At 36.5% G+C, this 15472-nt stretch overlaps 1 protein-coding gene across 4 annotated transcripts in view; it reads right to left on the bottom strand.

The window, feature by feature from the left end:
* Nucleotides 1–3724: 3724 nt before the first annotated feature.
* The window catches only part of WWP1 (WW domain containing E3 ubiquitin protein ligase 1), a 67665-nt gene continuing 55917 nt past the window's right edge, over nucleotides 3725–15472 (bottom strand). For all 4 annotated transcript variants that reach the window (XM_044424309.1, XM_044424310.1, XM_044424308.1 and 1 more), the window contains exons 19-25: nucleotides 13621–13754; nucleotides 13389–13529; nucleotides 11912–12032; nucleotides 11576–11680; nucleotides 9124–9220; nucleotides 8886–8958; nucleotides 3725–5613 (exon numbers count right to left, since the gene is read on the bottom strand). In XM_044424309.1, coding sequence (XP_044280244.1) covers nucleotides 5514–5613; nucleotides 8886–8958; nucleotides 9124–9220; nucleotides 11576–11680; nucleotides 11912–12032; nucleotides 13389–13529; nucleotides 13621–13754 — 771 coding nt within the window. In that variant the 3' untranslated portion in view covers nucleotides 3725–5513. The remainder of the gene's footprint in view (nucleotides 5614–8885; nucleotides 8959–9123; nucleotides 9221–11575; nucleotides 11681–11911; nucleotides 12033–13388; nucleotides 13530–13620; nucleotides 13755–15472) is intronic.

A 15472-nucleotide genomic window follows, 5' to 3' on the forward strand; every position in this document is an offset into this window, starting at 1 on the left:
TGACACCAAGCACGTGCACTCAACTTCTTTGGTCGACCATGGCCGAGGCCTGTTCTGAGTGGAACCTGTCCTGTTAAACGGCTGTATGGTCTTGGCCACCATGCTGCAGCTCAGTTTCAGGGTCTTGGCAATCTTCTTATAACCTAGGCCATCTTTATGTAGAGCAACAATTCTTTTTTTCAGATCCTCAGAGAGTTCTTTGCCATGTTGAACTTCCAGTGACCAGTATGAGTGAGAGCGATAACACCAAATTTAACACACCTGCTCCCCATTCACACCTGAGACTTTGTAACACTAATAAGTCACATGACACCGGGGAGGGAAAATTGCTAATAATGCCCAATTTGGACAGTTTCACTTAGTGGTGTACTCACTTTTGTTGCCAGTGGTTTAGACATTAATGGCTGTGTGTTGAGTTATTTTGAGGGGACAGCTAATTTACACTGTTTTACAAGCTGCATACTCACTACTTTACATTGTAGTAAAGTGTAATTTCTTCAGGGTTGTCACATGAAAAGATATAATAAAATATTTACAAAATGTGAGGGGTGTACTCACTTCTGTTATATACTGTAGTCTCAAAGTAGGAAGAGCAGCACCTTGTGAGAAAGGCAGTTTGTTTACCTGTGGCTGTCATTCCTTGAGTGGTCAACTGTGCAATCACACATAGGTCAGAAAGATTCAACAGCTGAAAAAGTTTTGGCAGGAACCCCTTTTCCACCCCTGGCACTGTCCATTTCCTCACTTCACTCAAGACCATCACTGTGGCATTGGAAGTATCAATTTGACAGATGTTGGCCTTTCCACCAAAACTCTTAGCTGTAGAATCTTTCTAACAACAGGTTTCACACAGGTTCAAAGCCTGTATGTGTAATGCACAGAAACAATGAATAAAAATAATCCATAATAATCTTCAACCATTTTAGGGCTAAAGGATTTGTTATTGCTGCCTTAAAACGTACACTCTCAAAGTGGCAAGAAGCATTTACATTTGACTAGTCTCAACCACATTCAGCAGTGGCATGCATACCAAGTAATTCCTTGGTAACCTGAAGTGCTCAAGGCATGTGCTGGTTACAAACAAGGCCAAGTGAAACTGCAGATTGCCTGTCACCTAAGCAGTGTTTAAGTTAGACGATTGAAAGCAAAATAGTATACATGAATAGTACACAGAGCTGACATGGCCCTCTGCTTGGAACAGGTGTTGGTAAGTACTAGTTCAAATTTCAGCTTAATCATAAAATCACAATGAGATATCCCTCTCCCAACTTGTAATTCTGCAGCAGAGCAGTGCAATTTCTGTGTGACAGACAAGCAAGTTTGCAAAAGATCCTCATTTTCCTTTTAGCATTTGGCAGGCTGAGTACTGCCACTTTTGTAACCAAATTGAGGTGGCCATGCATGACAAAGATATCCACAAGCATGGCAGAGATCTTTGAGGTTAGCAACATTTTGCACTATCTTTACAACAACAACCTCAAAGGGAAGGGCAACCCCTCAAAAGAGCCCAAAATAGAATGGTTGGGAAACAAAATGTTAAGAATCCAAGTTTATAGCCTAAAACTGTCCAGTTCCTGCAGGCTATTTATGCCATCCTCTCTGTCAGTGGAATGGTGCTCCCACTGCCTTCATACTGCAGAGCTGAAGTCAGCAGAAGACTAGAGGCCCCTGGACTACCTGTTTTTTGTAAGCCCCATTGAAAATCATTCAACTTAAAGGTGGTCATAAGTCTAAATAAAAGTTTAAAAATTAAAAAAGAGAAATACAAGTATTTTACTTTTCTTGGTTTTATTAATTTCCTCTGTGTGTAGGTCTTTTGTTCCTGTTTCCAATTTGATTTACTTCCACATTATCGAAAAGTGTCAACTAAAAAATACATACAGAATTTTATTTACACTTAGTGACACTTTAGTCTTCTTGATCACTGAGACTAAAGAAATAGTCTAATGATCTGCACTGGTCACTTTTCTGTGGATTAGCTCCTTTCTATTGTTGTAGAGAAACACTGATGTTGGCTGCAGCAAAGGTGCAAAAATGTAGGATGAAATATAAATACCTTAGGGATTTGACACAATCATCAATATCACTACAAACATCCTAAAGAATAGAAGTGAGATGGACCTTACCAGGTTCACTTTGTTCAGCTCTGAGTACTGAACTTCAAGAATATATATTGCTTTGATTTCATTTAGTACATTTCTACTCAATAGTTGAAGTTCTTTGGGTTGTTTACAAAGATTAAAGGTGGACTCCTCTCAAAGTAGCTATTTTTTAAAATGAAAATAGCTACTGAGGTTAGAAACCAATCGAGCTGCTGTATTACTGAGTGAGACCATTTGCCCATCCATCTCAGTCCTTCCAGCAGCACTACCTGGAGATGGGTGCATATGGGTTACAGAGGCACTTAATTGCCTCTCCCCAGCCCTTCACCCCTCAGTGTAGCTGATTGGAAAAATTACTGTATCTTTGGAAAATCTAAACACTGAACACTTGGCACAGAGAACCGAGCATGCAGCATCCATTGCCTGCTGTAGAAGCTTGTTTTCCACTGTAGAACTTCAGTAACTAGATGAGGCATAATGCTGCTACTTACAGTATTATAAAGGATTGCAAGTAGATAAATACATGTGAAGCCCCTTGAATGCTTGCAAGTTTTTTATTCTTATACTACAAAGCAGGACATTTAAATAGTGGCCTTAATTTTTGGCAATGGATTGATTCAAGTTTTTCTACTTTTAGCAATTAGCTGAAGACTTTTTTTTTCTTTTAGCAATCAGGCAGCAGAAGGTGCTCACTTAAAAAAAAACAAAAACTGATTCTGCTTGTGTAAAGCCTAGAAAGCCATCAGTCTCTGATCTGGCTGAAAAGATTTTTGGATATATGTATTTGTCTATATGAGCTTAATAGTGTTAGCAGGTAAAACAATGTTCTGTTCCAATGGCTGGTTGTATATTCCAGCTACCATGGTAGAGCCTAAGATATACTCTGCCACCAGCCAAACCACCACAGGCTGTTGGGAAATTGTGCTTGATTCTCCAGAAAAACATCCTGGGCCAGGTGTCAGCCAGAAAAAATTGCAGGGAGTTTTATTTTTTTCCTCCCTTTGAGAAAGCACAGTTGGTTTCAACTGCCATTTGCTCTAGAACTTTGGAATAAAAAAGAAATATATCCTTGTCCCATTGATCAGCCAGATGAATAATACATTCCACGTTGTCTAGGAAATTACATTTTCAAATATTAAAAAGGCAAAAATGTTAGCATATACATAAACTTTGTTACTTGTCTTTACTCACCCTGTTTTGTGTCCTGAAGCAGGGGTATTAAAGATTACTGAGAGCCAGTGTGGTATAATGGGTAAGAATATGGGTTTGGGACTGAGGAAATCTGTCTTATAGTCACCACTCAGCCATGGAGCCAACGGGGTGACTTTGGGCCTGTCACAGACTCTCAGCCTAATCTACCTCAAAGGATTGTTGTGCAGAAAAGACTGATAACAACAGGAGGAGAAAGATGCATACCGCTTTGAGCTCTTTAAAAACAAGAAACAGGTGGGATATAAATCAAATAAAAAAAATTTAAGGGAACATTAAGACTGATGTCGGACCATCAACCTTTTCCCCTGCCCTCTCCTGAAAAAAATCAGAGTGGACATTGCTCCCCTTTTCTCTCAAATACATTTTCTGAAGGGAGAAGAATCTGTAAGTCAAATAATTAACAGAGCACATTTTGTGATGCACTGTCTGTCTTTTATTGTTAGTTACCAGTTTACAAGAGCAACTGTTGCAATGATTCTCCCATTCATTCAATAGTGTAAATAAAGTGTTTTTGTTGTACTGAGTTTAATCTTCTATTTTTAATTAGAGTTTAGGCAAATCATACTTTGTTTTTCAGTCGCTTTCTATATAAACTAACATGAATAATTAGGTATATCTTTTCAAGACAGCAGTATATTATGGGAGGGCACTCTAAGAGATGAAAATAATCTTGATGTGCATAAGGTAATTAACAAGATAGGCTGGAGGTCTGCTAATCAATTCTGTACTTTTTAACAAGGCATTCACAGGTTAATATCCATGGATAATAAAGTGTATCAATATGTAGAAAAATAAGATTTTGGCAGAATTCAACTGCTATATTGCAAAAATGAGAGCAAATATAGCACAGTCATATGACATTTACAGGGTTTTTTGCAGTCTGATATGTTACAGAAATGTTAATTCTAGGAAATTGTTTCATGTGTGTACAAAACTGTAAAAGTTAATGGAATTTACAGTGGATATTGAAAGCATGATACAAATGGTAATTTAAAATGTAATTCTAATAAGGAAGCACAATTTGCTAAAATAGCATTTGTTAATTCACATCAAGGTTGTAGAATTTCTTACACGTTCGCAGTACAGCAAATACTCATCAATACTGCTGACTCTCTATATATATATGACAATAATCCTTAGCCTATATAAAAATAAATTTCAGAGATGTTATATTAGGAACATCTGGAGTTTTTTCCCCTTAAAATTAAATGGGATGAGAATTATGTAGATGAATAGACAATTAGGTCAGTTGTGCAAAGTCTATGTAACTATTTGGGTACTCTAAATCATAACAAAAATGAGAAGAACAATTCACATTATTTTTTATATCTTCCTAAAGTTTAAAATTAGTTATCCTATGAAATTGAAGCATATCACCACTATATTTTTGAAAAGCCTGTAAGATACCAGACCGGACAGAATATGTAAGAACTTTTTTATTTATTTCTTTGAATATTACCTACCATTTTCTTGGAAATAATCCAAGGTAGTATATGTAAACAATTTTCAATGCTGCTCAGTGAGTTAGAAGAGTCTGTTCAGCTTCTACAGTAAGTCAGAACAGTGGCACCAATGTCTTAACATTAATCACATTCATTTTATTGTACATTACTCTTGTGCAAGTAATAAAGGCTTTATTCATGACCTTAGCTACAAAGATGTAGCAAAGAGGGTTATCAGCTATTACATTTTTTAAAAAGTAAAGCTGACAGAATATCACATTCTATCATCTCAAAAAGCCAGCAGCATTTTTCTACATAGTAAGGATGCATTTGGCCTAAGCCTTTAACACCATTTATAACAGCCATGCAATAGAAATAACTTTGGAGATGTTGCATAAATGAGAAGAATAAAGAGCAGTCTGCACATTTTCTGAACAAAGCCAAGAAAGTAACTCCTTACTCTTCTGAATGGCTGTTTTATTAGTCTAAAGCTCTATAAAACTAGAGCTCTTTATTGTGTACGTATATATACACTTTTTAAAAAATAAAAGTCTTTTCTGCTTCAATTTTATTCTGGTCAGTCTCTGAGGGGAAAATAAATAGAGAAGGAAAAACTGTTTTGCATATCTTTGTGGAAGAACAGTGAACTTTTTTAAAGAGTTCCAGAAAAATGACTGTACACAAGAAACAGCTTATATACAACTAACTGTGCAATTTAGTTGCTCCAACCTGCTTTTGTAAAAAATTTACTTGAATTTTACTCTTGCCCAAATCCTTCTGTCTCCTCAATTGCAAAAAGCAGCTTCTCCTTTAGCTGTTCATAACTTTTATAAGGCGGTAAATCCAAACGATTAAAACTGGAAAGAGAAAAGAAAAATCAGACCTTGTTTACTTTGACTGCAGCTAGTACCAAGTAAAATGCTTCTGAAATGCAATTCACAAATACCCATGTTAAACCAAGAATTGCATTGTTGGATTCAGAACACTGTTGACACAGCAACTTAGAACAAGGATATGTAACTCCCTCGAGTTGGCAATGTAAAAAATTAACAAACTCTAGAAATGTGATGCGCTGTCCAAAGGCTTTTATTTATCATGGCAGAATAGAACTAGTACAAATCAGAAGGCACTAGTATAGGTAGTATAGAACTAGTACAAGTCTGCTGTCCCAGTTATATTCCCAATGTTAAAAGTGTATCCCCCAACCTAGTGAAAGAAAGGATGTGTGCAGCCACATAGGATTATGCCCTAAATGTCCTAGAGGTGGGTCAGGAAAACCAGTGCCAGTTTCACCATTACATACAGGTAAACCTGAAGCATGCAACAAACAGCCTGAGTTGCAGCCTAAGCTGTTCTGCTTTTTATCTATTGGGAATAGGCCAGTCTTCTCAAACCAGGTTCCCTCCAGATATTTTGGACAACTTAAATTCTTGATCACAGGCTACACTGGCTAGGGAGGATGAAATATAAAATCTAAAACATATAGAGGGTTACCATTAGCTATCTAGGACAAAACATTGTTGAATCAATACTGATGTAAAGTTACTCGAGCAAAAATTACAGTATGGCAAATGGTTAACTATGAACTGTTGTTCAGAAGAAACAAGATTTGTGGCCATAAATAACTCAATCAACTTTGGACAGCTTGGGTATACTTTGGCCCAGAAGGAACCCTCTGGGAGCAGCAGTCTCTTACTAACATCACAGTCATCACAGCTAGAGAGCACATGCCAGGGATTCCAAACATAATATATGGTGAAAGAGGACATCCCTGTCCAGCGCCTCTCTTAAGGAAAACAAAATAGAAACTCAAAAGACTCCACAAGTTTTATATAAAATTTTAACCCATTTCTGGAATTCTGAGGGATATTTTTATGTTGCAAAGACAAATTTCTAATAAATTTTATCAAAGACCTTCTTTCCATCCAGAGATATAATGGCAGTTGTGTCTGGTCTATACTTATTTAATGCAATCAGATTAATAGTCAATCTAAGGTTATCAACCCCTTGCCTATTTTTAATTAATCCAATCTGGTCCAGTTGGACTAACATTGTAGTAACTTCTTATTGTCATCTGGTATTATAGTTACTGTTTTATTATCAACATTAATCAGTGAAGTAGGGTGACAATTATCAGAGGGTATGAGCTATTACCTAGTTTAGTAATTATTGTAATAAAAGTGTGATGAAACTGAGTTCTACAACTGATAAAATTTAGCAACTAGAAAACTTGAAAATGCTTCATACCACTTAATTGGAAATCCATGTGGACGTTAGAATTCAATTATATTGTCTATGCTGATGATCTACTGTTTCTTTTGGAACACCAGTTACCAATTCTGGCCTTGATGCAAACAATGATTTTGGTTATTCTGCTAAGTGATCAGAGTCAGAATTTATGTCTGTTAGAGATAATAAACTGCATATTAAATAACACAGTTGGTAATTTATACTCTGTCCTGAATTTATTACATATCTGGGAATTTTCATCCCATGAGACATGTCAGTAATTATTAGGCTAAATTTGAGCAAGCTGATTAATGAGATCTCAAGAGACATTGACAGATGGCTACCTATAAAGTTAAGTTTATGGGGCAGAGTAAATACATGTAAAATGAATGTGATACCTCAAATTATGTATGTTTTGCATGGTCTTCCTTTATGTCTGGTAAATATTTTCAAAAGTCTAAATGTTTTTATGGGGCTCCACTAGAAATATCCTTGGAAAAAATAAAACTGATCAGAATGGTAGAACTAATCTCCCTGACCTTGCTTTACCCAATTGGGCCTTTTGTTGACTTGTACTCAGTTTTTGCTTTTCAGTCTTTTTTCAATGAAATTAGATTCCTCTCTCTGGTCTTTTTGAAGTATTCATGGATCTTTTTAACAGGTGGATTGCATTGGGTTCTTGCCATACCAAAGTAGATACTGTTAACCACTCAACTTCAGACAGCTGGAGAGCTGTGGCCTATACTTTCACATCCACATAACATTTTCACATACAAAAATTAACTTTGTTGGTAGGATCTGGATTTAAAAATTAACAAGAAAATGTTTGTTTGGGAATTGATTGTACAGGATAGCTGTTACTTTAGATCAGATTGTTGGTCCTGATGATAATTTTTGCCATTCCCATGCTTTATAGGCTAAATATAAATTGCCAGTAATGGTTGCATAGCAATGCAAGCAGTTAAAATATTTGTTAGAAACAAATTTGGTCCTGCTGCTTCAGAGCCACCTGCCTTATTGGAAGTATTGACTGAGGCTGGAAAAATTACACTGCCTGCAGTTTATATTTATAAATATTTAATATTGAGGAATAAATAGGATATACAGGGTCTCAAGTAAGAATGGTATAAAGAACTGAAACCAATGGAATAGAACATTATGATCTATTCAGAAGGGATTATAGAACTTTAATCAATTCAACAAAAAATCATGTTTTGAGTATACTGGGTTTCACAATGTCTCTGTAATAAGGGTTTAATTAAATTGGCCTGTTATTGAAAGTACAATGCTGCTAATGCTTCTCTTTTCCATATGCTTTAGCAATGCTTAATGACAGCTTGCTTTTGAGAGGAGGTAATAATTAGGAGGTATATTATTATTATAATTAATAATTAGCCACCTATGCATCTTATGGAGATTTCCTGTCAAGAAAAGTGATCCAGTGAAATATTTTGGTTAGCACAAAAATAAGAAAAACAATTAATATACTACCTCATTTGATACTACATCAGTTTAGGCTGAATTTACTTTTGCCCACAGAAGCTTTCTGATTTGAGGAAGTAAGCAAACTACAGAAACAAAACCAACTCTTTCCCAGACGCATACTGGAACAAAAGTCCTCTACTTCACAGTCTGTCACTATCACACCCATACAATTCAGTTCTCAAATGAATGGTTAACAGAAAAGGCAGCATACTGTACACTGACCAAAACAAAGCAGATTCCAAGCAACTAGCTTTTGTCATGGGTTAGATCCAGACCTAATCATAATTTGACAAGGAGATTTAAATCAATGGAAGACAAGTCATGCCCTACCTCAATATCTATTTTATTTTAATGGGCTTAAATCCAGATCAAACCCTATATTTATAAAGCATAAAACAAAATTGTTACAACTCACCATGTATGACTTCTTGGTAGCCATGTTTCTTTGCCAACTTTTTCAATGCAGAATTTCTGAGGACCATTACTTCCTGAACAAAGATTAAGAATTTTTATGGTAATTGTGTAGCTCTTAATGACATCTAATTCCAGTAAGGGAGAAAATATAAGTATTCATTCATTCATTCGGAACACTTATATGCCGCCCCATTCACAAAAGTACTAGATACTGCTACAGAGTAACAGTCATGTCTTACCCATGAGCTCAGCAAATCCTCCTAGTGGTAATCTGCAAGTACCAGTGACAAACTGCATCAGCCGCATACGGACTTCATTGTCAGCTTCTTTTATGAACTAAGAATAGAAATAAAGGCTTACTTTGAAATGTGAGCTGGTTAAAAACTTGTCTTGCTTCTGTGTTTCCAAAGAGCAAGTGCTTTACACAGTGTATATAGAATATAATTATACATTTAGAATATTTTAGTTTCTTACTCTGTAACATTTCTTCTTCATGCTTTCTGTGCATCACACATTTTTTCTGTGTTCTTATTGTTGTTCTTTCATTGTTGTAACATATATGCCCGATTTAATTTTGTTTTTATTGTGTATCGGTTCTGTACCTCTGTGGTCAGGAAGATTTGATAGCTAAGAGCATCTTGGCAGGGCACCCCTACCGCTAGTGTCCATTTAAAAGGAAGGGGCTCCTGCAATTTCCCTCAGTTCTTCTTTGACCAACTTCAGTGCCTTGGGAATATCTTTTACTGTCCCTTTTTCCTCAGTGGGTTTCTTCTCATTTATTTACACTTTGATTTCTCTATCCACTGAGCATATTTTCTTATTCTCTTTTTTCAGATCCCTCATGTGCATTTTCCCTATCACTTTTACCTCCCTTCAAGAATAATGATGATGATGAAATAAACCCTCTTTGCTGTTTTTATTATTTTGACTCTACCTCTCTTCTACTAGAATAATATACAGGGGACCCTGCCATAACATATGCAACCTGAGAAGTACAATTACAATGGCATTTTAACATTTTTATATACCTGTTCATGGATGAAAAGATGTCACTTGAATCTAAACTTTAGGTGTGTTTAAACCAGCTCCAAAATGTGAAATGAATACCATTTCAGAAATTATGAGCAAATTTTCCATCAAGTATCCATACAACAAAAAACAATTCTACACCAGTGAAGAGAAAGGAAGGTTAAACTTAAACTAATACAGGAATGCTCGTTTCAACATTATCTGTTAACATAAACCACTGTAGATTGAGTTGCTTCAGTGCAAAAATTGGAATAAAGTATGTTGCGTGGATTCACTCTTATATACAGCACAAAGTTCTTTAATGGCAATACTGAGATGCTTCATGCTGATACTTGTGGCAATGTATATTGCATACCTCTTAGAAACTGGGAAAGCAACAGTATGATTTCTGGAAACAGAAAAAAATCCAGGAAACCAGTGTTGTGTAGAGGTTAAAACATGAAACTTGGGAGATCAATGTTCTAGTCTTCACATGGCTATGAAGATTTAGATGTGACTTCTGGCCAGTCACTGACTCTCAGCCTAACCTACCTGACAGGGCTGTTATATATTGGAGATGGAGAGGATGACTATGTAAGCCACCTTGGATTTCTTGGAGAAAAATGGCAGAATATAAATAAAATGCAAAATTGAATAGATCAACTTGAGGTAAAATAGTATCTTGAAAATCTAATTTTACTGATTGGTAACAGCACTTGCCAAATAGTGCAAACCAAACACCCTAGTAATAGTATAATATCCCCCAAAGAATTCATTCTGCAGGTTGAAGATCCACAAACCTAGCAGGGGTGATTCCTTGTCCACACTTGCCTATTAGAAAGTATTTTAAATAGTTCATACAGCAAATGGAAAGTACTAATTATACTGCTCCCTTCTTCAGGGGCAGTTCCAAAAGCAGCTGACCTAAGTTAAATGATAACCCAAAGTATCCTGAAGCCTGTTGATGGAATCTGATTGAATTCTGTATTATGCACGAATCCCTGATCTCTCATGGTACGTGCCCATTGGTGTCTCAAGTTAGAACAATCTGTCACTGAACAAAAGCTTATATGGAAGATGGCTGGAGCCTAGTAGTGACATTTATGTTTGGAAAAAGTTCAAGTTTCACATGCAGATTCAAGTTTTGACTTTATCTTTCTGGAACACAGTGGTCAATTATGACAGAAGTGTGCAATTGTAGGAAGATCAAGAATTTTTACTCAGTTGATTTAATAACAGAAACTTTCTCAAAAAATTCTTGGGTCTTTGAACTGTTTCGCCAAGAAGCAAGCTCACTGGCCAAAGGACACGCATTAAACTTGTTGAATATCTTCTCCAGTACGTCACTCTTATTCACAGAGCACACTTGATTCCATATAAACACTGCTGAAGCATGCAGCAAATTCCAGAGAAACCTTGGACAATAATTTCACCATTGTAGCAAGGCAGTAGCAAAGTTTCCTCTTCCTTCAAGTTAAGGAAATTCAGGATGACCACTAAGTTGAGGAGAGGGAAGAATGCATCCTAGACTTTTTGAGGAGCTCTGTAAGTTTTACAGTTGGTCTAGACCGTTCTGAGTATAGACATAAATCCTTGAAGAAACTTTCTATATTTCTAAGGTAAAAGTCATAAAAGGTGTAATTTCACATTTGCTGACTTTTTCAACTAATAAAAATACAATACCTGCCAGAACCATATTATTTGCTTGCTATTTCTTGTGTAATGGCGATATACAGCGTTCCTTTGCCAGTCAGCCAAATCAACCTCTTGCATGCCACAGAGCATAACCTGGAAAAAGACCGCAAGATTTAGAAGAACAGCAACTTGGGATCCTGATGTGCAAGTGAAATGTATTTGAATGAGTCATTTCACAGCAGTTTTAGAGATGTTTATTTGTGCCTTAAATGAATCTAAACATTGACTCTATTTGCTTTTATTATTCTTCCTTATAGAATGTTAGTGTCAAAGAGTTTAGACCTCTTTCTGCTGAGTTAAGCCAGTAAACCTCAAAAGTCTTACCTCCAACTCCTTTTCATCAAAATACTGTAGCCACTGAAGGGGAACAACTTCATTAAATCCATCAAGGAAAGCTTTGGTTTGTTCTTGCACTCCTCGTGAAAACCGCCACTCTGCCATTAGACTGAAAAAAAGTGAAGTTTGAATTCTAAAAATGGAATCCATTATTTAAAAACATACCATGGACTTTTCTACCATTATACTAATTCTACCGTTGTGTGTGTGCAAATATATATATTTGCACAATCTCAAACAATATTTTACACTCTATTTTATCTAGAGCACTCCTTCCCCCATAGTCCTATGTGCTTTCCTGCCGAACTTTGCAATCTGAGCTCTCACTATAAAGGGCATTACTCAACTATTTCAAAAGTAGATCCATCTAAAAGAAAATTAATCATATTCTTTGTAAAGTGGTACAAGAAGTGTTGTTTTAAATTGCATTTATTCATCCACACTTATGCCACTCTTAAAATTAAGAAAAGAAACTTAACAGTGTTGAACTGGGGATCTGGAAGCTCCAGGTTCTAGTCCCCACTCAGCCATGCTACTCACTGAATAAGTCTGGGCCCACCACAGACTCTCAGCCTAACCTACCTCACAGGATTATTGTTGTGAGGATAAAACAGAGGGGAGAAGAAGGATTATGTAGGGTGCCCTGAGTTTCTTGAAAGGAAAAATAATGGATATAAATATAATATATAAATAATCACTCCAAAGAGGCTTTTGAGATAGGAAAGAATGGAAAGTTCTTTTTTGTGAGTTTGTTCACTGAGTTTCTGTGAGTTTCGATCTGCTTAGATCCAAGCCAGATTCCTGTTGATTAACCCAGGAAGTGGAGGTGTTCATAGAAGTGAACATGAATGCTGTTTCTCACCTGCTCATTTCTCTTTTCAGCTTATCATCCAGAGTTGCTCTTGCCTTGTTTCCTGATATTGAATCTGGAGATTCTGGGTTTAGCATTTAAATAACCCAGATTTAGTCCAACAACAAACCATGGTTTAATTCTTTGTTGTTTAACCAATAAACATCACAGACTTTGCATGTGTTTGGGGTTGCATGTCATGAAACAACTAGGAACAAGAGTGGATCTTGTGTTTCTAACTGAAAGTGGAAGAAGGTAAGCAGGAACACCATGCTTGTTTACTCCCAAGTATTCACAAAGTACCCAAGGCTATAAGCAAAAGCTGTGTTTGTGCAACACATTAAGCCATGGTGGTATGTAAGTCACATGTACACACTGCATGGTTAAAATTTCCAAGATGTTTACCATATTCTGCAACCTCAGTTATTTGATCAGGCAAAGCAGGATGAATCAGCTGTCCTGAGACCCACTGGGTATTGGATGGGGTAAAAAATTACCCAAATAAATAAATAAATAAATAAAAATTAAAATAAGAGAAGATAAAAAATTATACAGCAGTATAATTAGTATACACAAACACTTGGGGTTAACTTTTCTGTTCCTTCATGTCCATACCCAATGTATTCTTCTTTGTTCTCTTCTGTAACAAGTAAGTTTGAGCCTCCTGATTTTAGCTCATGCGAGGTAACTTTCCCTAGCAGCTCCATGTCAACACAGAAGTACATTTCTAAGTTACACTCTTCAATGTTGTTGTCCCTAAGAGGAAAAGTTAACCAAAGATCAACCAGATATAATAATTTGACTAATGTGACAAATGAAATAGAGGATACCTGAAAAGATTACAAACCTTATCCAAATTAGGGAATTATAAAATTCAGTATCAATCGATTCCAAATCCTTTATTGTAAGTTTCTTGTTTAACATGCGCTTGTAGAATGGTAGGGAAAACCCAGTATCAATGAATTTGCCATGAAACAATGCCTGTTGAGGATTTAAAACAATCAGTTTGGTATATGATACAAGAACAACTTCAAGTGCATTGCTCTAAGTATTAGCAGATGTCCTAAAACATTTTTGAACAGATGTTTTTAGACAATACTAAGTGTGAAGAAAACATTACAAAAACTCTAAAACAATAATTGGGGAAACCAGGTTTGCTTCAAACCACCACCTGTGTAGATAAACATATGGGTTCTGCATCTGTGCAGAGTTTAGTTTCAGAACTTTCTAGGACGTGAAAAATCCTGCATTTACAAGTCAAATACCAACCAGCAGGTGCTGAGAGATTACAAGGTAGGACCAAAGTCAACCTCTGAAAGGCTCTGCTACCTTATGCTAGAAGACAATCTTTGCAGCTGAGAAACTCTTACTGGCAAAATGCAACCATGTTTGACAGAATAGCAAGGCTACTGGAGAATGTTGCTGTTGAAGGACAACCTGTGCCAGGAATAGGACTGATGAAATGAAGTCTACTGTTTGAAATCCTTCTGATAAACTGGATTGTGGAGCTATCCTAACTGTAATTCCACTGAAAAGTCCTGTGCCATCAGGGAGAGCTGTTCTATTCTAGTCTAGGGTTTCTGTATCTGAGCCAAAAGGACAATAGCCTGCAAAGAGCTGCCATAGCTTTATGTAGATCCCACGTTGCACCAAACAAGATGCTTTCTGGTGGAGTTCATGCTGTTTTGGGCTACCTCAACAACCAGTAAGTTGTTTGAACATCCCTTCAAGTTTCATCCCTTCTCTTGAACTTGGCATAAGTTATTTAATTGGTTTGATATAAATGGGCATCACAGAAACATTTTTCCATGATGCTCCTAACCACTGGCAATAAGGCTGTTTAATATGAACTAGCTGAAAGACAGAGTCTTTATGGATGGAAAAGGTCACTGAACTTTGACCCAGTGTCTTGGCCAAATGCAAAAGTGATTTTGCAAATGGATTAATATCTTCACTAGGGAACACTGCATTTTGATCTCCATCATTCCTTTCTTAGATGAAAAGTACTGCAGAGGTCAAAAATTCTATCTTGAAAAACAGCTTCTTCTAACGACATGACCAAGCTTGTGTTTTCTGGCTGAGCAAAGGTGATGGAAGTCCTTTAAGAAAATGTAAAAGAGAAGATCCTAGTGATGTTGCTGTAGCAGATAAAAGGAACTGAGCAGGAAGGTGGGAGCCATGACCAATCAGGCATGTACATCTGAAGCTCTAGCTCTAGAAAGTTCCAAACCAAGGAGGGGGTACAAAACCCTTATGTGAGATAGCAAAAAGACTACATAAAATATTAATTTCAATATGTTACACTATAAGATTTGTTTATATGCATATTAGACAAGCAAAGCACACAAAATTCTCACAACCAAAATTTTTATGTAACAAATTGTAGCCATGATGCAATTTCTTATTTCCATGATACATGAACTTGCTAATACAGATCATATCCTTAACTGAAGCAGCAGTTTGACACAAATCACAAAACAGTTGATGATTAGCAGGACAAGGGCTAAAATTTAACCATATTGTATGAATGCTGGCAATACAGGAGCTGGTAACTGAATCCTGGAAGAGTAAAGTTGGAACTGTTCAATAAGGCCGTCAGGTCCGTCCCCCTGCTCAATGCAGGATTCCAAATTAAAGCATCCCTAACAGTTAACTGTCCAGCTGAATCTTGAATGCCTCCAGTATAGGAGAACTTACAA

This window comes from Varanus komodoensis, unplaced genomic scaffold, assembly GCF_004798865.1.
Source record: "Varanus komodoensis strain SLA01 unplaced genomic scaffold, ASM479886v1 scaffold14_1, whole genome shotgun sequence".
NCBI lineage: Eukaryota > Metazoa > Chordata > Lepidosauria > Squamata > Varanidae > Varanus > Varanus komodoensis.